Source organism: Melanerpes formicivorus, unplaced genomic scaffold (genome assembly GCF_026170545.1).
Source record: "Melanerpes formicivorus ecotype bairdi unplaced genomic scaffold, bMelFor1.0.p_v2 SCAF_10, whole genome shotgun sequence".
Classification (NCBI taxonomy): Eukaryota; Metazoa; Chordata; class Aves; order Piciformes; family Picidae; genus Melanerpes; species Melanerpes formicivorus.
In genome coordinates, this window is record NW_027142362.1 from 4,451,119 (window position 1) to 4,474,809 (window position 23,691).

The 23,691-nt window shown below is 46.2% G+C and overlaps 1 protein-coding gene across 12 annotated transcripts in view; it reads left to right on the forward strand.

The window, feature by feature from the left end:
• The window catches only part of AKAP13 (A-kinase anchoring protein 13), a 243,460-nt gene that overhangs the window by 153,083 nt on the left and 66,686 nt on the right, over positions 1–23,691 (forward strand). For 9 of the 12 annotated variants that reach the window (XM_068143379.1, XM_068143382.1, XM_068143384.1 and 6 more), the window contains one exon: positions 18,328–18,409. In XM_068143379.1, the coding sequence (XP_067999480.1) occupies positions 18,328–18,409 (82 nt within the window). Of the gene's footprint in view, positions 1–4,828; positions 5,690–18,327; positions 18,410–23,691 lie in introns of those variants that run through there. The other 3 variants (XM_068143388.1, XM_068143389.1, XM_068143390.1) reach the window with 2 other exon arrangements.

Genomic DNA, 23,691 nt, shown 5'->3' on the forward strand with positions numbered 1-23,691 from the left:
GACAATTTGCCCCAAGGATTAAGCTGAGCAGGTGTTTTAAGACCAGGATTGTGAAGATTTGTTGCCTGCATCATTCACCTTCCCCCTTACAGCAGCACAGCATTTGCCACAGATGGGATCCCTGGGGTGTCTCATCATGGGAGACTGTCCTTGTCCCTCAGTAACTCACCTTCTTTCTGTGCCTTAACTTGTAGGGAATCCAAAGTCAGCCTTTTGGATCCATGCCACAGAGAGCCACACTGCTTAGTGAGATGCTGGTGGGTCATGCCATGGCTAGCCTTCTGGATGAAGGCCTAGACCAAAGTGCAAGGTGGAAGTGGGTCAGTCACAAAGCTCCTCTCAGTCTTGCTGTGCTCCTGCAAAAAGGAGAAATGCATTGTCTGCCATCCAGAGCTCTTTCCTGAGGTCTGTGCAGCTGCCTGCTCTTCTTCAAAATCCACACTCAAGTGTCCATCTCGGTCTCCGCTGGTGTGGGTGCTGACCTGCCTCCCAGCAGACACCAACACTCCCTTCCAAGCTGGATGTGCTCCTCTTACAGGCTTTGCAGTATTAAAGTGCAGATTTCCTTTGCCTTATTTAGTTTTAGCAAGAAAAAAAAAGGGGGTGAGGGGGGTGGTTGTTTTGTCTACCCTTCCCACTGCCAGAAACCTCCAGTTTTAAAACCCCTTTCCAAAAAGGCTGAGTTTTTGTAAGGAAAGAGGAACTGAAATAGTAATTCTCCTCTCTTACCCTCTGACAAACTTATTGTCTCCTGTCTTTGGTGCCCAGGAGTGGGGTTTGACTCGCTTAAAGCAGGGAGAAGTTCTTCCGTTCATCTTGCTGCTCCGTGAGCTCCTATCAGAGCCCCAGCTGAAGAAGTTACCAGGCCTGAGTGTTTCTGCAGATTGCATCATTTTCAGCGTTTCGTAACGATATGGCAGGAGTAATTTGAACCAGATAACAATAGTGCAGTCTGTCTCAGAAGAGCCATGATTTCCTTGTCATTAAGAGTCTGTTAGCGGGTAGAGGAGGAGGAGTTTTAGCTGGACGAGTTACAGATCATATGGTGCCTTTCCCTCCCACCCCCCTCACCCCCCCTTTTCCTTCCCTTGAAATCCGCAGCGCTGGACTTTGGTTTGGATATGAAACGATTGGATAGTTTCAAACTCCTGTCTGCACAAAGCAGCTCAGCACTTCCAGATGGTTCCAATCAGAAGCCCAGAACTGTCGCATCAGCAGCCGGTGGCCTGGGCTGCTGCTCCTCGCATCTCTCTGCTCCATTTTGAGCAGCTCGCCCAAAAAGAGGAGGATTTGCTTGTTGGAGCAGGGGTTTGGTTTGGGGTTTTTTTTTCCCCTCCATTTAATCTTTTACCTTCTGATTGCCTGATGCATTGTGTTTGTGAGCATAAATACCACGTGCTCTGTAAATATGCATAATGGCATTCAAGTGCCTTAAATAGATGGACAAAGGACACTGGAAACCTTTGTTCTTCTTCATCCAGGCTGAGCCTGTCTTCTGTGTCTGCTCACCGTGGCTCTGGGTGTGCAAGGCCGTGTGCAAGGCAAGATTTCTAGCCTGGAACAATGCAGCAAAAGCCCCACCTAATGTGGGAAGTGGATGATGCTGTCCCAAGGAGGGGAGTGTGTCTGGCACATTCTCTTCGAATTGTTTGTCTTCGGTTTCCTCCCCCTCTGCTCCTCAACAATAAAGTCTGGAAATGAAGATGAGATGGACCTTGGGTGTCTGTAGTCGTCACTGGCCTCCTGATCTTGGCTGTGAGTCAGGAACATAACCACAGAAAAGCTCTTGGAACAAATTAGGGATTTGGAAGCTTAAATTTTAAAAGCAAAAGAGAAGGAAGAGAGGGGGGAGCATTGTTTGGTTGTTTGGTTGGTTTGTGTTTATTATTTCCTTCTGAGGCTGAAGGTATAGAGGAGTCCAAAAGTACTCCTTTGGCAGCCTTTGGTAGATAAAGACATGCAATAGTGGAGGAAGGTATGTCATCATCTTAATTCACAGGTAGGGCATGGATGTGTGCTGAGTCCTGGGGCACATCCTGTGGCCAGAGTCACCTGGCCTGGTGGTTTCCCTGGCCAGCTCTTGCCACTTGTCTGCACCTTGCACCTGAACTTTCTGTTCTTTCCTGCCACATGCTGGGTTACTTGTGGCTTTTGACCATACCAAGATGCTTGTGCACAGCTCAGAAAATATTAGACTTCTCTCTTCAAACTTCCTGCTGAAGGAAGTTGCACATCTCCAGTGGCTCTTCCCCTGGCTTTAGGAGATGCTTCTCATTTCTTCATACCTGTAAGAAGGATGAGATAACATGAGCCACAAAAGACTGGATGTTGATGCAGCTACAAGTGGGATCTATCTCCCATCTCTGTAGAAGATGGACTGTTCGAGTTCATAGTGATGCTCACGTAGCAGTCTCCTCCCCATTGCTTCAACCCCACAGCTGAACATCTCCTTCTGGTTGCCAGAGGGGTGCTGCAAGTTCAGAGGTGAAGTGCTTTGAGTTGAGCTCCTGGACGCAGCTGTGCAGTTGTTTGGGTAAATCTTGGCCTTACATACCAGCTTTGTAACTATGTAACTAAACTGATTTGCAACCAAAGTTAACTGCTCTACCAGTTAAAAAGCAATGAGTGCTCCATGAGGAGACATTAGACCATCATTACAGCACAGCCACTGCTGCTGCAGATTCCTCTACCTGAGCTAAATTCACACGCTTTGTTTATTGATTCCTGTCCTGCAAATTTAGATTTGAGGAAATTCCTGCCTTTTATGGTAGTGTTTGAAGGGCTGGAATGCTGTCACAGCCATTTCTGATTCCTCATCTAGACAGGCACATGATTGCTGGGATTCATTACTTGTGGAGAAAACTGGTGGCTCCAGAAAGTCCCCAAAGCACTACCACATTTCGTGGGTGTCCTAATACTGAAAGCAGAAGCCCAACTTGTCGTTGAGGAGAAGAGAGTTCTTGAGATCTTGAGCTGTGGATTGTAGCTGCAAGACAGCCTCATAGAGGAGGTCCTCCTCAGTTCAGTCGGTGGTGTGGCAGAGATGATGCTTTGGGTTGTGAGAGAGAGGCTGGACCCTAATGAAAGTAGGACGTGATACCTCGCATTAAGTAGGTAAGAGCCTACTTGTTTCACTTCCTGGGAGGAGCTCATCCACTGCAAATCCCCAGCCCACTCCAGTGCAAGAGGATGTTCATGGCATGATGCTCAAAGGTGGGCCTTTGAGTGGTGGCTGGCCTTTGTGCTACCAAGATGTGCTCTAGTCTTAGGAGATGATGCTCTTCTTAGCTTGCTGTGTCTAGAGGGTAATCACACTTTTGTGCAACCTCCAGCAGAGCCCAAAATAGTACTTTGTGGTTCTGTAAACTCCCCTTCTTCAGAGCTGCAGCAGAGAGGCACAGAGAGGAGTCAGTTCCTGCATTACTCACAGGCAGGCTGCTGGTGCAGTGTTTTGGGGTGGCCAGAAGCCTGGGTAGCTCTGGAAGGAGAGGAGCTGCAGTGCCTGCACACAGCAGATGGCCTTTAGAAGACTCCTCTTGCATTCAAATGCCCCAAACTCACTTTTTATCCTTTCTGACAGACTGCAGGGTTTGAGTCCCCTTTGCCAGAACTTCAGCTGGTGGTTACAAAGCACCTCATACAAACGTGGGACCAGGGCTACCCTGCAGGGCTGAATGAAAAGACCTACAAACCCTTAACTCCATGAGGGAAGTGAATCCCAGCAGCAGGAGGTGGGCAGGTTCACCCAGTGCTGCAGAGGATGACGTTTGGAGATCTGCAATTAAACATTGGCTTGATAAATGCCTTCTGATGTCTGCGCTTCCTGCCTTGCAGCCTGGGATTAACAGTTCCTGCATTTCCATCTTTTCCAGGAAAAAAAGCAGAAAGTTCTGCTCACCACAAACTCCCAATCACAGAAACCCTCTTCCCCTTTTTTTCCTCTCTTTTTTCCCCCCTTTTTCTTTTATGTTTTAACCACCCCCATTCCCTTTTGAATCGGTGAATGAGAGAATGTCTAAAGCCAGGGAAGTATGGAAAGATTTCATCCCTGGAGAGGTCAGGGTGGGGTGGAAAGTGGAGGGGGCTGCAAGGGGGGCAGTTGGAAAACAGGAAACCATGTGGCAGTGTGCATGCAGGGCCCAGCTGATGTGAATGGGCTATTGAGAGGGGAGAAAATCTGACTGGCCCAGCATTAGACAGGCAAAAAATCCTTAGGTTGGGCTTGTTGGGGTTTTATTTTTGTTTGGGGTTTTTTTTTGTAAGAAAAATAGCTCTATAGAGGGATATTTATATTTTTCTGGAGAACAAGGTGCTGAAATCTTTTGCTGTGTTGCAAGCAACAAGAAAATCTAAGTGACTGATTTCCTTTTGTTGTTGTTGTTTTTGTTTCTCATGTGCACTGATTAAATCATAAGTTTCCATTCCTCTTTTGGGGAAGTGCTCAGCCTGACATTCTTTCATTCATCTGGCCTGGGGGAGAGGGAAGAGTCTTTCTGCCTCTCTGGAAACACATCCTTCTGCTTCTCAGTCTCTTTTTGCACCCAGCAAACAACCAAGTTGCCTGCAGCCGGAGGTGGAAGAGGCTGGTGGAGAAAAGCTGCTGCTGCTGCTTCCCCCCTTGCCTCCCCGCCTTCTTTTTTCCTTCCCCTCTCTCTCTCTCTCTCTCTCAGAAGAGATGAATCATGCTCCCACAACTGCAAAGAAATTTTGAAAGCTGGGAGAACACTGCTGCAGGACTAAAAAGGCAAGTAGTGACGTCCCAGCCCAAATCAGCAGGGGAGTGGCTTTATTTGATTATTTTTCTTTCCTTTTGCCCTGCGCTGTCATTAGAAACTTAAACTTAAGGCAAAACCCAAGCCCTCCTGTCTGGTGAAGAGTGGACTGACTGGAGAAGGAGGAAAGTAGCTTTTTGAATTGTTTCTCTGAGTGGATGAAGAGGTGGAAGCAAAAGCCCATTGGTGACAGTATTTGCCTTGGATACCGTGATCGGCTGGCTCCTCGCTTGGCGTTTTTTTCCCCCCCCACCGCCTTTTTTTTCCCCCCTCTTTTTTTTTTTTCCATGAATTAGACCCGTTGTGGCTGAGCCTACCTTCTGCCTTCCCTCTCGGAGCGTCAGGGTTCCTGCTGCACACATCTGGCTGGTTTTGTTCTTTCTCCAGGCAGGATTTTCGTTCTGGTGCTTGTTTGGATATCAAGGGGCTCTGGAAAACCTTTTATCTTGGCTTTTTTCTTCTGCTTCTTTTTTTTTAATAATTATTATTGCTATAACAGGAAGGCTGATACCATTGTTAGCAAAAAAAAAACCCACCCAAATCCATCCCAGTCCTATATGTATAAAGGGTCTCTGCAAAGCTCTTCTGTTTGCTGTAAGTTCCTGCGTCGCCTGTCTGAGCAAATCTCTCCTGAGAAGACTTTTATCAGCCGGTCGCAGCTCTGGGATTTTCTTTTTCCTGTTAAGAGGCTCGGAGGCTGCTGTGCTGTGCTGAGACTCCTCTGAGCACAGGGACTCCTCTGAGCACATATGTGAGAGGTCTGGAGCGTGCCTGGCCGCACTCAGCCCGGGGTTCATGGTGGGCTTTGCTCCTCCGCTCCCACCTGCCTGGACAAAATGTATGAGCGCCACAAGCGGCGGTACAGCCTGTGCGACATCTCCAAGGTGGACAGGACTGTAGATGTTGTGTTGTTAAAGGTAGGATGCTTGTCTACATTTACTTACTGATTCCTCTCCCCATCTCTCATGGATCTGTCTGTTCCTCGCTATTCCTGTCCCCCAAGCCAGATGGTGAGGGGCGACAGGTGGAAGAGCTCTTGCCCATCAGCAGGGAGATGGCTTTGAGTGCTACCAAACCATGGCATGCCAATTATTATCATCCTTGCATCCCATGCATGCAGTCAGATATTCTTCCAGAGAGCTCTTCTGCCATTAAATGGTCTCCACCCATTTAGAAACCTTCACCATTGCAGGTGGTGAAAGGTGTATGAGGTGCCATTCAGCAAAGGGCTTTCATTTCCAGGGGCTGCTTTTGGGGTTGCAGTGTGTGTGTATTCTGCCAAAGGAGGCATGGCGAGTCCTCCTTTGCTTCTGGCTTCTTGTTTGTGTTTGAAGGGTGTTGCTGTCAGCCTTATTGTTTGGGTGTGAGTTTTGTCTGAAGATGGGCTGGAGCTAGAGCCAGGAGTGGCTTTTGGCTAATTGTTCCAGTGTGTTCCTCCTCTAATCTAAAATTAGCAAGTGCTCCACCAAATGGCACAATGGCAGTCTGGGAATGTCCTGTCTCTGTAACAGCTTGCTGGAGCTTCAGCAGTTTCCTGGCAAAGTGGATGGAAATAGGAAAGTGGCCAGAGGGACTGCAAAACACAGCCCAGCTTGGAGAACTGAACTCCTGGAAGAGCATTTCCTTTCCCTCTCCCTTTTTCTCTCTTTCCTTAGCTGAGGCAATGGGTTTCTGCCTGACTGAATGGCTTCCCTTTTTTAGGGTTTATGCTTCGTGCCCTTGTGCGAGTCGAGGTGAGACTGTACAGAAAAATTACCTCCAAATTATTCTTCTTCTTCAGCTTTACCTGCACTAAAATAGACCTGGCACTTGTTAGCTTGCTTTGTTTTAGAAATTATTTTCCTTTCTTTGAATCTATGCTTTGGACTTTGGTGACACAAATACCTTGTTTGCTTTGCCAGCTCAGTTCTGTTGAGTATTTCTCAACTCTCATGTTAGCGCTGCTAGTAGAGGATGGAATCCCCTCGGTGTTCAATCTCTAGACACCCTATGAGTCATTGAAGACATGTAGGCTTAATTGTGCACACACTGCTTGTGTGAAATGAAGGCTTAATAGCTGTTGGAATAAGACCTGGTAGCCCTGATAACTTCAGCTGCTGTGAGAACAAACACAAATCTTTGTCTTCATGAAGAGTATCTGAATGCCTGCATCGAAATGTAATTCACTATAATTATCTGACTGCAGCATTACTGATGTCATCAGTTCCTTAAAATTAGGGTGGTTTTTTTTTTTTCCCTTCTTCAACAAAGCTTGGATTTTATAACAAAATATGGCTCTGGTTAGTTCCCACTAGTATTTTCCTAATTGAGTTTCAAAAGTGTGGGTTTTACTGTCTGTTCCTGCAAGTGACTCAGTGTCCATGTATGTGTGCGTGTGTGCACGCAGGGCTGCTCCCAACGCAGGCTGTACAGCCTGCAGATGTTTCAAAGAGGAGGGTGCTAGTCACAGCTGTAGTTACCATCAGCTCTAGCTTGATTTTTTAGCCTTCTTTCATGCTTTAGCTGGTTTCTATAACATCAGCAGAAGATGAATTTCTCTTTTGATGATCTGGGGACCTGAGCCAGAGCTAGAGTGCGTCAGTGGGAGATCATCTCTTGACGTTCATGGGAGCTGGATCAGACCCTTGATGGTGGAGCTGGGAGGTGGCAGTTTTTGTTTGGTTTGGTTTTAATTAAAATACTGAAATAAAATTATGTCCTAATCTGAGTCATCACATTTTGGCCAGTCAACAGGACAGAGATTCTTCAGTGTCATGTATTGAAAAGCAAGTAAATGTCCTTATGATAAAAGCAAACCCAAATAGAATCCATTAAGGGTGTACATTGTCAGAGAACCATAGAAGCATGGAATGGACCTCAGAGATCATCTACTCCAACTTCCCTACCATAGGCAGGGACACCTCTCAACTGGACTTGGCTGCTCAAGGCCTCATCCAGCCTGGACTTGAGCACACCCCCTGGGGAGGAGGCAGCCACAGCCTTCCTGGGCAGTCTGTTCCAGAGTAGCACCATCCTCCTACTGAGATCCATTCTAAACTTACTCTGCCACAGCTTCAAACCATTCCTCCTTGTCCTGTCTCTAGACATCCTCAGGAAAAGTCCCTCTACACCCTGCCCGTAGGATCCCTTCAGCTATTGGAAGGCAGCTCTAAGGTGCCCCCAGAGTCTTCTCCAGGGTGAACAGCCCCAACTGCCTCAGCCTGTAATCATAGCAGAGGTGTTCCAGCCCTTGAATCATCTCTGTGGCCCTCCTTTGGACTCACTCCACCAGCTCTGTGTCCTTCTTGTGCTGGGGACACCAGAACTGGAAGCAGTATTTGAGGTGGAGTCTCAGCAGAGGAGAGTCAAGGGGCAGAATCCCCTCTCTTGTCCTGCTGCCCACACTCCTCTGGCTGCAGCCCAGCACTCAGCTGCCTTCTGTGATGCATAAGGGCACTGCCAGCTCATGATGAGCTTCTCATCAATCAATGCACCCAAGTCCCTTTCTTCAAAGCTGCTCTCAACCCACTGGGTTTGTGCCTGCATGCAGCTTGAAGGAGATAAGCTGCAGAGCACCATCAGCTTTTGGGCTGGCTGACAGATTGACTCATACAAGCCATCTTTTCTTTGAGTGGTAGATGAATATGTACCTTGCTTCATTTTAAGACAAGGAACTCAAAGATTGTGACACAGGAAAGAAAAACAGCTGGGGGAGCAGGACAACTGGAACAAGTTGTGAACAGAGAAGATGTTGTGTCAGTTTAGTTGCTAAATGTTTAGAGATGGAGTTAAACTTGCATTGATTGCAGCTCTTCTGAGATGCTGTCACAAAACAGCTGGGGTTCCTACAAGCTCTTTTGCAGTGCACATGCCTTCTGAAGGGACAGTGTGGTGGGGCTTGAATTTTCCATGTTTGGATTATGTCTGAAACAGTGGCTTGTGAAATTACCAACACAAACCCCCGAGAAAAGCCTCAGCACCTCTGGGAGTTGATGCACACAATTATTTTTAGCTTTAACATTGATTTTATTTTCCTCCTCCTCACATATGAAAAATGAAGTGGCAAGGAGTAAATTAGTCTCCTAGCCTCCCTTGGAAGTAGGACTTCATCTTTACTGTGGTTCTTTTTGCTGCTGCAGTGATACAAACATGATGAACTTGGCTATTGAGCATCGTGGTTTGCCACTCTGCAGGGAAGCCTGGATGGTAGAGAAATGGCATAAACATCAGCCATCATCTTTCCTGCTGGGACTGCAGATGAGGGAGGTGATGTGGGGCACGTGGGATATCTGCTTGTGTGAACACTTCCCTGAGCTCTGAGCAGCTACACTCTGGGTAAAGCAGTCTGTGCTATGTTATTCCAAGACCCAAAAATGGGAAGTGTCAGTGTGCCCATGTGTGAGTTGGCAGCCCTCTCTCATTTTTATGTTGTGCCTGCTACCACAAATATAACTATCTAGGGACAGAAGACAGAAACCACACTGGCTGGCACCTAGCAAATGCATGTACAGTTAGGCAAGCATTCATGTCTGGATGAACAGACTGTGCTCTGCAGAGCTGGAAAACCAGGAACGGGCTTGCTGTGGGAATGAGAGGCCGAGCAGTCACAACTAGAGATGTTTTATGGCTGCTCACTGCTTCTATCTGCATTTCAGCTTTGTACATGAGTGGTCAAACTTAAGTGTAGGCAGAAGAACATCATGTCCTAGGCTGCATCAAGAGGAGTGTGGCCAGCAGGACAAGAGAGGGGATTCTGCCCCTTGACTCTGCTCTGCTGAGACCCCAACTCAAATACTGCCTCCAGTTCTGGTGTCCCCAGCACAAGAAGGACACAGAGCTGTTGGAGGGAGTCCAGAGGAGGTCACAAAGATTATCCAAGGGCTGGAGCACCTCTGCTATGAGGTCAGGTTGAGGGAGCTGGGGTTGTTCAGTCTGGAGAAGAGAAGACTCTGGGGGAGGACCTTAGAGCTGCCTTCCAGTAGCTGAAGGGATCCTACAGGAAGGCTGCAGAGGGACTTTCATCAGGGTGTCTAGAGACAGGACAAGGAGGAATGGTTTGAAGCCGAAGGAGAGTAGGGTTAGACTAGAGCTGAGGAAGAAGATCTTCAGTAGGAGGGTAATGAGACTCTGGAATAGGCTGCCCAGGGAGGTTGTGGCTGCCTCCTCCATGGGGGTGTTGAAGGCCAGGTTGGTTGAGGCTTTGAGTCCATGCCCATGATGGGGGGGTTGGAGTAGATGATCTCTAAGATCTCTTCCACCCTAAGCCCACTCTGTGATTAAGATGTAAGCTTTTTCATAGCTAGGGAAACAAGATTTGATTTAGCTGCTCTTCAGAGCAGTTGAAGATCAAAAAGTTGTTCTTGAAATTCAAGCCAGCCCAATGTTATGCAAATCATGTAGGCATTTTGGCACTAAAGGGACAGCTTTCCCAAGCAGTTATTCTGCCTCCTGGCAGAGTACTGTTCTGGTGCCTCTGCCCTAGTGCATGGGGGGATGCTCTGGTGTGAGCCCCACTTTTCTAAGGCGGAGTGCAATTTGCAGCATCCCAACCTAAAAGTGGTGTGGAGGAAGTCCTCAAATGAACAGAAACTAAGGTTTCTTCCATTGTGTATTAACATACCTAAAGTTTTAGGGTTTTGTGGTTGACATTCAAGCAAGTTTATTCCTTCTTTGGAGTTCTTCTGAGGAAAGAACTGTCCTCAGAGGATGGGTATTCAGTGCCTCATCAGAATTGGTGGCCCTAAAATGACTCTGAACTTTACTTCTTCATCTCCCTGCACTGGTTTGGTTATTGAAGGGAGTATTTAAGATTGGAGTACTTTGGAGTTTTGCTGTTTGTGCCTCTGGAACTGGAAGGATGATTGAAATGAAACTAATGTTTTCTCCTTAGACACATGCATGTTTGTGGGAATTTTGCTCCCATTCTGGTCAAGAGATGGTTGGTTTGTTTTTTTTCTGCAAAGCCATTGCTGTTATTTTTAAAGCTTAATTAAAGTTTGTTGTTACCAGAACTGTTAATTCTGCCTGTGGAGGACATCTCAGTTCCAAGGGCTGGAAAATGTTCTTGGGGCACAACTTCCTTTCCCCAGCTGGTACATTGCCAGGGAGAAAAGTGCACTCTAGGAATTCAGTGTTGCTCTTTCACCACAAAGTGCTAATTTATTCAGTCATTTTAAATGTCCTGTGGTTGTAAGAGCCTCTTCTGGTGTAATCCTTTAGTGTAGTTCTCTATAGTTGTTGACTGTCAATGAGGTCACTTTGGACCTGCTTGAAAAAATGTTGTCCTGGTCTAGAGTCAGCAGTTCTGCAAAGATGAGGGGCTCATGGTGGAATACTCAAAGTGCTAGGAGATAAATCTCTGTAGAAACCATTGCAAGTGTTGTCCCTTTGGCCCTTTTGGCACACACTGGAGAATGTATTTTTGTGCGCCTCATCTGCATGGGAAAATCTCCTCAAGTTTAGAACTAAATACATTAAAAGACTGCAAACCAATGTGAATAAAAGCAAAATAATAATCTGCAGTTTGCAAGCAACTTGATATGTCTGCTGCTAATATTATGTGGCCAGATGATTGCCGAAGCAGTGATTTTTACCCTTGATGTTAGTTTTGTGTACGTGGAGGGGTTTTTCCATCAGTGGCTGGTGAAGGAAGACAGTGGAAATTCTTTCCCCATGTGCCCCATCCCTCATGCTCCTTTTAAAAGAGGTTTGGGGGAACCTTGAAAGATGCTTTTTGTGAACAGGGTGCATGAGTTGTTGCTTTAGTTTCTGGTTAGGGGTTAAGAAGAAGCAGCAGGGTAATTCCATCATGAAGTCGAACTGTGAAGTGAAGAGCTGCTCAGAATAAAGATTGGATTCTAGTTATGTGTACAAACTTCTTCAGTGAAAGATATCCTGCAGGAAAATTTCAGGGACAGGTAGTTCCAAGGGAATAATTAACATTTTAATTAAAAAATAAAAAAAAGGATAAATAAAATCAATTTTCTATCATTCCTGATGGTTACAGTTAACTGCTCTCAGCTCTAGCTCCCTGTTTAATGATACACCAAGCAAGCTAGAATTACTCTGCTGGAGATTTTTTCCTATGCACAACGGTATCTGGTTTTAGCTGCCCTGTAGAACTTAGTCTGGAAGCTGGGGAAAGAAAAAGGAGAGAAATGGAAACTTGTAAATTCAGGACAAAGTTAAAACAATCTGGAGGGTAGATGAATCCCTGGGGATTTGCTAGGAAATGAAAGTTAAAATCATCTGGTTCCTTCTGCTCTGGAGCTGTTGATTTATTTCCCTACCAGCGAGGCTGACAAGTGCAAACTTTTAAAGCAGCAGATTTCCTGAGAGGTCAGTCTGTTTTCTTTATTGTCAAATGGGAGGTGAGAAGCATTCAAATGAAAACAGAGGGGGAAGAGGACTTTTTCCATGGTGGAAAGGTAGAAGAGGGACACAGGAGCCAGGTAGTGACTGGCCCCTAACCAGGCAAGTGATCCTAGCAAGCTTTCTACCATGCTGCTCTGCCAAAAGTAGACATTTAGGAAATATCTTCTGAGAATCACAGAATGTTAGGGGTTGGAAGGGACCTCCAGAGACCAACTCCAACCCCTCTGCCAGAGCAGGGTCACCTAGAGCAGGTCACACAGGAACTCATCCAGGCGGGCTTTGAAAGTCTCCAGAGAAGGAGATTCCACAACCTCTCTGGAAAGCCTGCTCCAGGGCTCCAGCACCCTCACCATAAACAGTGTCTCCTCACATTGAGGTGGAACTTGTTGTGTTGTAGCTTGTACCTGTTGTACCTTGTCCTATCATTGGACATCACTGAGAAGGAGGGTCCTGATTCTGTGTTTTGTGGGCAGGCACCATACAGGACCATGAGCACTGGAGAGGGTTAGAGAACTCCTCAGCCAAGAGTGCCATGCAGGGGGAGGGAAGGAAGAGCCAGGCAAGAGAGGCTGGAATCACTCATCATTACTGTGTGATGGAGGACATCCCAGTCCCATTTATCTCACAGATTGTCCAGTGCCACTCTTATACAAAGAGGTTTCTGCATTAAGTCACATCAGGTTTCAAATTCAGTGTCTGCAGGAAGATGTCTCCGAGTCAGGAAATACATGGAGTGTGTGTCCAGAAAGAGCAATCAAAGTCTGCTGCTTGCAGCTCCAGCTGGTGTCCTAAGGCTCTCTTTGAACATTTAGTCTGCTGGTGTTTCACAGGCAAACAGAAAATCCTTCAGGGTTCAGTTTTTGGTGCCTGAGGATGTGCTCCCATGATTCATACTACGTCTGAGCTGCAGACAAACATTCATGCTTCTGCATGGAAAATAGCTGGCTCTCTCCTGGCCTTTGTTCAAAAGCTGGGTATTGAAATTCTGTTCCCAGAGGCTGTGTTGTATCCCTTCTGCCATCTGAACGCTGCTGTGTCCTCTCTTCCCACCTCAAACACTTGGAGAGCCTGGAATCAAAGGGCTGTGATCGCTGTAGACAAGGCAGGGGGTGATGGTTTTGTAATCTTCAGGGACCACCAGCCTGTGATCCTGTCATTGAGCTTCTCTTAGCATAGGGAGACTAAAGGAAGAAAGGAATCACAGAATGTTAGGGGTTGGAAGGGATCTCTAGAGATCATCAACTCCACCCCCCCTGCCAGAGCAGGGTCACCTAGAGCAGGTCACACAGGAACACATCCAGGTGGGTTTTAAATGTCTCCAGAGAAGGAGACTCCACAGCCTCTCTGGGCAGCCAGCTCCAGCACCCTCCCCACAAAGTGTCTCCTAGAGTGTTGAGGTGGAACCTCCTGTGCTCCAGCTTATACCCATTATTCATTGTCCTGTCACTGAGCACTACCAAATAGAGCCTGGCACCTTCATCCTGACACCCACCCCTCAGATATTTATAGACATTGATAGGATCCCCACAGGGAGGAGCATTTTTGCTACCCATAATGCAGAAATGCCCTCAAAATCCCAAGACAGGCTCATTTCAGGTTTCTTTGATTGCCCAGCCCCTGCAGATAAGGTGCTTTTTCATGGTCTTTTCTCTACAGCCCTTACTGTCTGTACCTGCAGTCTCCAGTCCCGGAGAAATAGGAGCAGAAATAGGAGCAGAACCGAGTTGTGGAGAAGGAGTGGCAGGGCTGAGTCTTGGGCTGTGGATAGTGAGGTTTGTGTTTTGAGTGTCTGTGGACCACCCAGTTTCCTGAGAGCAAGCAGTAAACCTCCCTCAAATCCTGTCTGGGCTCGTTTTGGCATAGGGAATGCTTGTATATAGTAGTGGTTTTCTTTGGATTTTGATGGTGATGGTTGTTGTTGTTCCTGCATTAAGGCTTCTGACATAAATACTTCATTCCTAATGCTTTTCTTTTTTGAGCTCATAAGGTCTATCTGAAGCAGCACCTTAAACTTCACTGTTGTTCTCTCCTTGCTTTTTTTTTTTGGCTAGGAAAAAAACCAACCCAGACATTTTCAATACTTGGCAGAGTCACAGGACAGAGGAGAGAACTGGCTGGGTAATGGGAAAAATGCTCAAATCTCTTTTGAAAACATGCCAATGTCTATAATGCATTTTCAGTGAGTGACTCAATTGATTCTATTAAAGGCAAAAATATACTCTTCATTCAGCTTCGTGGAGCTGCTGCCACTGGCCAGCAACCCATGGGCTTCAGCCTCCTCGCAGTTTGCTTGCTTACTGAGAGTTATTGAACTAGGTGTTTGATTAGTGATTTCCAGTGGTGGGTATTGGTGGAAAGCAGGAGGATCAGAGAGTCATAGAATGGCTCAGGTTGGAAGGGACCTCAGAGATCATCTACTGCAACCTCCCCGCCATGGGCAGGGACACCTCTCAACCTGACTCAGCTGCTCAATGCCTCATCCAACCTGGCCTTGAGCACCCCCAGGGAGGAGGCAGCCATAACCTTTCTGGGCAGCCTGTTCCAGAGTATCACCAGCCTCATACTGAAGAACTTCTTTCTAATCTCCAGTCTAACCCTACCTCCCAGTCAGGTTCAAACCATTCCCCCTTGTCCTGTCTCTAAACACCCTCATGAAAAGCCCTTCTGCAGCCTTCCTGTAGGAACCCTTCAGGTACTGGAAGGCAGCTCTAAGGTCCCTCCAGAGCCTTATCTTCTCCAGGCTGAGCAACCCCAGTTCCCTCACCCCATCCTCCCAGTGGGGGTGCTCTAGCCCCTGGATCATCTTTGTGGCCATCCTCTGGACTCACTCCAACAGCTCTGTGTCCTTGTTATGCTGGGGACACCATGGGTTTGATGCAGCATTCAAGGTGGGGTCTCACCAGAGCAGAGCAAAGGGACAGAATCACCCCTTTTAAGAGTAGTTCCCTTAAATTTGGTGGGCATACATTGCTTTAAGAGTAAGGAGGATCTAGCTCAGTATGATGAGGAAGGAGTTAAGTGCAAGCCTGTCAGGAGGAGGCAGAATTTGATTTCACATCTGAAATGTGTTGTATGGACACAAGCACACTTGCCTTTGTCCTCCTATGTGTGCCCAGGTTCAGCCTCTAGATTTGCCTTTAATAAAATGTAAGATGATGTGCTGCAAAATAAATGAATCCTGCTTTGTCTAGGGAGAAAAGAATACTAACATGATATTTATTGACTTTACAGTCATAATGTGGTATCTATTGACTTTACAGCTCTTTCAAGACTAGAATGGTATGTGTGTGTTCTGCAGTGAAGCTCAGATACCCCTCAGCCTCACTGAGATCAGGGGATAGCTTTCTGTACCCCTCAGCCTCACTGAGATCAGGGGATAGCTTTCTGTACCCCTCAGCCTCACTGAGATCAGGGGATAGCTTTCTTCTCTTGAGAGAAGCTGAACTACAATCCCCTTGTTCATGCAGGGAAAGTTCAACATCTTTTTGTCACTCTGGGAAGAAAAAAGATAATCATTATTCTGAGGTGTGACATTCAGGAGCTTTTCTTAGGCTTCAAAACTGCTTCTCTTTCCCTCTCCACCTCTCATTTAATGTGTATCTATGTAAACAGGAGAAATGTGCACACAGGTGTGTTGAGCAGAGGTGCAAGGAAGGGGAGGTTCTTGGATCTGTGTAGGATCTCAGATGAATATGTGTGTGATGGGCATGTATGAGCAAGCAGCTGGGAGGAAGTGTGCATCACATCTAAGAAAAACAGCCACTAATATTGCATGGAGGGTTGTCCAGGTGGAACATGCACTGAGGTTACCCTGAGACCTTGCTGTGATAGAGCATGAGGTCTCCTTACTTGTCTCCCCCCAGAGCTGCTGACTGGAGAAGGTCACAGCATGCTCGCCAATGGAGGATTTTAAGGGTACATGGGATTAAAGCCTCTCAGCTGACAGTTGAGCCTGACTTGGAGCAGCAGAAAGGGACTAGCTGACCTGTCAAAAGCCCTTCCAACCCCATTTTGTCATCACAGAAGTTTGGAGGAGGACAAAGCCAGAGGAAGAGAAATGTGTTGTAGAAAGCAGCTGACAGGTCTGAGAGAGTGGAGCACTGACTGTGGTGTGCTGAGCTGGAGGTGAGTGGAGGTGCTGGCAGGAGCCCCTCTGGTGAAGGGCAAGGAGCACCCGCCAACGTCTGCAAATAAGTTCCATGATCTCAGTGAGAAACAGGAGGACATGGGTCATTAGTCAAAGCAGCAAGTCAGGTCAAGGGTAGGAGAGTCTTTGCTTTAAGAAAAGGAAGAATCAGTGCATTTCATAACAGGGCTGGAGGGAGAACATTGAGGGAATGAGACTTAAGGGACTGCAAAAATGGAGCAAGATCATGGAGGATATTTCAAGATAGGTCAGAGGCAAAAAGTAAAATAGTAAACAGTTTCAATTTAACAGAGGGAGAAGGAACTTGTTTCAGGAGAGAAGAAAACCAGAGGGTGGTTAGGATAAAGAGCTGTTACATAAAATCAAAGTCACCCCTTTCAGTAGCTTGCTTTTAGCTCCAACATAACCTGCAAGATTCTCTGTGTTGAGGCAAATCAGGAGGGGAAAAAAAATCTCTGGCCTTTGTGATGTGAGACATGGGACTGTCCAGCTGAGGTTTGCTTGCATTTGACAAAGGTGTTCAGTGAGGAGAAATGGCAGAGCTGCTGAAGCAGAGAGCTAAAGGGCCTCCAGGATCTACTGACCATGGACAAAAGCAATGGACAGCGTACACTGGTTGAGCCAAGGGCTGTAGATAGTACAGCAGGATTCAAAGAATTCAGGCCAAGTGAGCAGGGTAAAGCATAGGCAGGCAGAGGAGAAGGCTGAGAACACATCAGTCATCCTTGCTGAGTGACTGAAAGTCAGGGAAAGGATGAGGGACAGGGTGAGGTGATAAGGGCTGATGTTGAAATAAACCACGTGGTGTGTCCTGGTGTTAACGTGGGAGTTTCTAACATCATCACCATTTAAGTTAATGCAAACACAAAGTGCTTCTCACTCTCATCATGACCTGGGCACTTCCCTAGCCCTAGTTTCCACATTATCAGAGTGCTGTACTGTCTTTGTTGATTATCTCTACAGCAGTATGGGCGGTAAGGAATCGCTGTGCAGTAGATAGTGAACCAAAGGTGTGAAGCAGAGGAGTACCTTGCCTGCATTGCTGCTACAAATGGCAGTGAGAGCTGAAGCCAGATTTCCACAGTCCTCAGCTAGTAGCTTAACTGCTGGCTCATCTTCCCTCTGAACTTCTGCCTCCAAGTCATATTTTCCACCGAGATACGAAGTTTTTTGGCTTATTTTGGTGGCTTGTTTAGTAATGCTAACAAAAAAAATGTAATTGTGAGTTACTTCTGATGATTTTATTATTGGCACAAAATGAAGCCGGAGCTATAGACCATAGAGTCATAGAATGGCTTAGGTTGGAAAAGACCTTACAGAACATCTACTCCAACCTCCACTCCATGGGCAGGGACACCTCTCAAGTAGACTCAGCTGTTCAAGACCTCATTCAACTTGGCCTTGAACACCCCCAGGCAGGAGGCAGCCACAACCTCCCTGGGCAGCTTATTCCAGAGTCTCACCACTCTTGTATTGAAGAATTTCTTCCTAAGCTCCAGTCTAACCCTACTCTCCCTCAGGTTCAAACTATTCCCCCTTGTCCAGTCTCTAGACACTCTCATGAAAAGTCCCTCTGCAGCCTTCCTGGAGGATCCCTTCAGCTATTGGAAGGCAGCTCTGAGGTCCACCAGAGTCTTCTCTTCCCCAGGCTGAACAGCCCCAACTCCCTCAGCCTGTCCTCATAGCAGAGGTGCTCCAGCCCTTGGATCATCTTTGTGGCCTCCTCTGGACTCACTCCACCAGCTCTGTGTCCTTCTTGTGCTGGGGACACCAGAACTGGAGGCAGGAATGGAGGTGGAGCAGAGTCAAGGGGCAGAATCCCCTCTCTTGTCCTGCTGGCCACACTCCTCTGGCTGCAGCCCAGCACTCAGCTGCCTTCTGTGCTGCATGAGGGCACTGCCAGCTCATGGTGAGCTTCTCATCAATCGATGCAGCCAAGTCCCTTTCTTCAGAGCTTCTCTCAACTGGTCAATGCAGAGTGACACTGCAGAAGGGGCCCAGCAGGGCCCTGAGCCCGGGTGGCCTGTGTTTGATTTGCTGTGGTGTGTTTTTCAGATAAACCGTGGGAGCTGGTGTCCCCTGGAGCCATGTCCTGATTCTGCCCTGCTGGAGCGCAAGCGGACACGGGAGTCACCAGGTGAGCACTGTGCTGGGGGTGCCTCTGGGCAAGCAACCCCATGGCTCTCCTCACCTGTTCTTTCCCTGGGGGTACTGGTTGATAGTAGGCTGAACATGAGCCAGCAGTGTGCCCAGGTGGCCAAGAAGGCCAATGGCATCCTGGCCTGTATCAGGAACAGTGTGGCCAGCAGGAGCAGGGAGGTCATTCTGCTCTGTGCTCAGCACTGGTTAGGCCACATCTTGAGTCCTGTGTCCAGTTCTGGGCCTCTCAGTTTAGGAAAGATGTTGAGTTGCTGCGACTTGTCCAGAGAAGGGCAACAAAGCTGGGGAGGGGTCTGGAGCACAGCCCTGTGAGGAGAGGCTGAGGGAGCTGGGGTTGCTTAGCCTGGAGAAGAGGAGGCTCAGGGGAGACCTTATTGCTGTCTGGAACTACCTGAAGGGAGGTTGTAGCCAGGTGGGGGTTGGTCTCTTCTCCCAGGCACCCAGCACCAGAACAAGAGGACACAGTCTCAAGCTGTGCCAGGCGAGGTTTAGGCTGGATGTTAGGAAGAAGTTCTTCATACAGTGATTGGCCATTGGGATGTGCTGCCCAGGGAGGTGGTGGAGTCACCATCCCTGGAGGTGTTTAGGAAGAGACTTGATGGGGTGCTTGGTGCCATGGTTTAGTTGATCAGATAGCGTTGGATGATAGGTTGGACTCAGTGATCTCAAAGGTCTTTTCCAGCCTGGTTAATTCTATATTCTTTTTCCTTCTCATTTTCGACCTCCTTGTCTCAACAGGGAAATGCACAAACTAGAGAGGTGTAGTGGATCTGCCATGAGTCATTGTTAGCACGTGGTTGCAGCACTTGGCTTGCAGCAAGCTGTGTGCTGTGTCACCTTCTTCAGTAATTACACATTCAAAACACTTCTGGATTTCAGATTTGGGGTTTTTTTATTGAACTTGAAAGGTATGATGGGCCACACAGTCATGGTTTCTAACTCAATTGATAACACAGGAAAACAAAAACTCTGACATTTATCATCTCCTGAATCTGTGGTTAGATCCACATCAGTGGCTGGGTGTTTTGTTGGGTTTTTTGAGTGTTTTTATTTTTCCCCTCTGGAAGCAGCCATGGTTTCCAAGCTTCAGGAAGCAGGAAGGCTGTTCAGAGCCATCTTTCCCACACCCTGCCCACCAGCCATGCCAAGCTCCCAGCCCTGCGTGCTGGCTGGCGCTTTCTGGCTCTTCCACTGGGACAGAAAATCTTGTCTGGGCAAGTTTCAAACAAGTGTTGGTGTCCAAGATAAGAAATAAAGCATTTCCTTTCATTGAATTATGCGTGTTCAAAACAAATGGAGTCATTTGTCAGGGCCCTGAACAGTGACTTTGCCTGCACTGGTCGTAGAGAGGACACTGCTTGCTTTGCTCTCGTCGTAAACCTCACCCAAACCTCCCTCAGTTTATCTGAGAGCCTTGAAAGTAAACCAGGGATCGAATCACAGTGAGTGTCAGATGTGAAATTCAGACCCAGTCTTTACAGAGTGCAAGGCTATGAAGGGATCACGTGAGTGCCTGACCCTAGGGGTTTATTCTAGGTAAAAGGTTTAGCTCCCACTGAAGTGAAAGGAGTGCTTTTGGGGGTTTGTTTTTACTGTAGAGTGTTCTCCTCAGAATAGTCATGAACACTGCATAGCTGTTTCAGGAGAGGCTGTGCCATCAGCATGCTGCTGCTTTTCTGCTTGTCCCCCCCAGATTCCTTGCCTTTTGGTATGAGATTTTTACACTTCAGGCAAGAATTTTTGCACTTTGGCTGCAAAGTGATGTGTGCTCACTTGGCTTGGAACCAGATGATCTTTAAGGTCCCTTCCAAGCCAAACCATTCTGTGAATCTCTGAATCTGTGGCTTGCCAAATCTATAGTCATGTACTCCTAGGTAGATGTTAGAGGCATATTTTCTAATGCAGTGTCAGACTGTGGAAATAGAATATTTATGGAGCTAATATTTAATAATAAAATAAGATCAACCTGAATATCTTAAAAGTAAACAATAATCCAACATTAATAATATTAATTGATCTAATAGTCAATAATAAAATCAGATCAACCCAAATATCTTAATGGTAAACAGTAATTTAACATGAATAATATTAATTGATCTAATATTGAATAATAAAATAAGATCAACCTGAATATCTTAATAATAAGCAGTAACATTAATAATATTAATTGATCTAATAGTGAATAATAAAATCAGATCAACCTGAATATCTTAATAGTAAACAACAACCCAACATTAATAATAATAATTGATCTAATAGTGAATAATAAAATCAGATCAACCTGAATATCTTAATAATAAACAATAACCCAACATGAATAATATTAATAGATCTAATATTGAATAATAAAATCAGATCAACCCAAATATCTTAATAGCAAACAATAATCTAACATTAATAATGTTAATTGATCTAATATTGAATGATAAATTCAGATCAACCTGAATATCTTAATAATAAACAATAATCCAACATGAATAATATAAATTGATCTAATAGTCAATAATAAAATCAGATCAACCCAAATATCTTAATTATAAACAATAATCTAACATGAATAATATTAATTGATCTAATAGTGAATAACAAAATCAGATCAACCTGAATATCTTAATAATAAGCAATAACATTAATAATTTGAATTGATCTAATATAGAATAATAAAATCAGATCAACCTGAATATCTTAATAAACAATAATCCAACATGAATAATATTAATTGCTCTAATATTGAATAATAAAATCAAATAAACCTGAATATCTTAATAATAATAATAATCTAACATTAATAATGTTCATCTAATCTATACTTGGTTAATTAATCAAGTAGCTGTATACACAAATAAATATTACTAATTATAGCAATACCTGCCTGTAACACAGGGAGAGGTTTTTGAGCTGATGGATGTGCTCTCTGGTCAGGCTGAAGCAGCAGGAGCATCTCAGGCTCTGCAGGGTCTGGCCTCTCTGGAAGTGATGCTGTTACTGCAGGTGCATCTCTCTGGCTGCACTGTGGTGCTGTGCAATGTAGAGAGGGCAAGAAAACCCTGGCATCACCTGGCATCAGTGAAACCACCAGCTGTTGTAATGTGGCTGACTGAAAAATCCACAACTTGGTGGGGAGTTAGACTTTTGGGTTTTCTCGCCTGCTGCCATGGCTTGTAAGGGCAGAGTCTGCAGGGCTTAGAAGGTAACTCCAGAAATTGTAGCTTCTCATTTTCTCTCAATACTTTTGGCATGAAGTCCCTGGAGGAGTGTAGCAGATACATGGTTAGCAGCACAGAATTGGAAGGCTCAGCCCTCTTTTGGAGGACACAAAATGTATGCAAGAGACTTGCTTGGAAATTTTCTCCTCAGGGCTTTCTACTGTGTAAGTTTGCTTGCCTCTGGTATGTGCAGAAGTGTGTTGCCATCATCATTGTATTTCCATCTGCCCCTCCAGAGAGAGGAGCAGATAAGCATGGCTGCACTGTAAATCCAGCACACACAGCAAGCAGGGGTGGATGTGGAGCAGGAGTCACAGTCCCTGTGTCATGGCACTGCTGTCCCTGGGGCTCACCATGCCACAGGTGTGGAGATGGAGCTCAGCATTGTGCAGTGCTTCTGCAGCTTTAAGCAAAGAAAATGAACCCAGTGAGCTGAGAAAAAGGATGGGGAAGTCTTCCCCTCCCCACACACAACTGAAAATGAGGGAGAGCGGAGGGAAGAGAGAGTTTAGGAATTAGTTTCTCAGGCCACATGAGCTGAGGTGTGTGGGGGTCCCTGGCACTCCTCATCATCCTTCCACACTGCTTCTTCTCCTGTGTTCCTTGGAGGCTCCTGCAGAGGAGGCTTTGCTGCCTCTTGTGATTTATCACCAGGGTGAGGTATCCATCCCCTGGCAGATCTGGACTGTCCCTGCTGGTTTTCCATTGGAACGTGGCTCGAGCCCCTTTGTTTTTCATCTGGGCTGTGGACATGCTCTGCTGGCTGCCAGCTGGCTGGCCAGCACCCTGGCCCGCTCCCTTACAGCCTCTCTGTCTCTTCTTTGCATTTCTCCTCTTCTTTGTTTTTTTTAATTCCCCTCTCTTATTCTCTTTTCCCTCTCTTCTCACCCTTGGTGATGGAAAAGCAGTTCAGATTTTCCAGGTCTACCAAAAGAGCAGCAAGCCCAGGGAGCAGCTACACCACCTCCAATAAGTGCTTTTCCAATTCTCCAGTGTGGAAACTCCTCCACAGTATCATCAGGTTTCTGACCAGCTTCAGCACCCCCCCCTGCCCTAAATGGGGGCAGCCCCACTGACATCAATAAATGATTTTCTTTGAGAATGAAGTTTCTTCCATGAGCTGAGCTGTGTCTGGAGTGTTGGATAGCTGCTGTCAGGTGCAGGTTAAGATGAGAAAGGGAAAAAAGTGGCATTCAGCTACCCAAACCTGCCATCATTGCATTGATGTGTAAGTTTGATGTTGCCAGTGATGGAGTTAGGTGTAATTTAAGAGGGAATCGGTGTTTTATTGCCCTGGCTCCTCTCCAGGGAGCTAAGCATAGCTTGGATCTCTTTAGTCAGAGCAGGCTGCAAAATAACACCTTTTTTTTTTTGTTTTTTGCAGAGAAATCCTAATAATTAGAAAATATTTTGAGCTGGGAGAAAAGAATTTGTGGTTCTTGCCAAGGTTGTCATTAATACTTTTGCCCTACAGGCTGAACAGATGAAATGTTGTGCAGACATTTTTTTATGCAAATACATGTCTGTGAAGGTTTTTGGAAAGGAAAGGCTTTCTCATGGCTGTGGTCCCTGTGCTGCTGATCAACCCAATACAAACAGCTGGAAGCATTTGAGAAGAAAGAGATGCAATGTGCTTGTACTTAAAAGCCATCAGTTATGCACACTTTACAAAACACTCTGATTTTTGAATGTTAAGAAAAGTCAAGCTTGTCATGGAAGTCATGCTGGTGCATTTTCAGTGAGGTGTATCAAAGCAGGAATGAAAATGATTGTCCCAACATGCATTAAAGGGCCTTGGCACATAGAGGGAATCGATTCTTTAATTGAGAAAGCAAGCAAACTGTCAAAGGTTTGTTTCTACATTTAATGAAGAGAAATCTAACTTTGCAGTTGCTGCAGTCATAGGATCATGGAAGGGCTTAGGTTGGAAGGGATCTTTGAGATCTCCTCCAACCTCCCCACCGTGGGCAGGGGTACCTCTCAACCAGATTTGACTGCTCAAAGCCTCATCCAGCCTGGCCTTCAACAGCCCCAGGGAGGAGGAGGCAGCCAC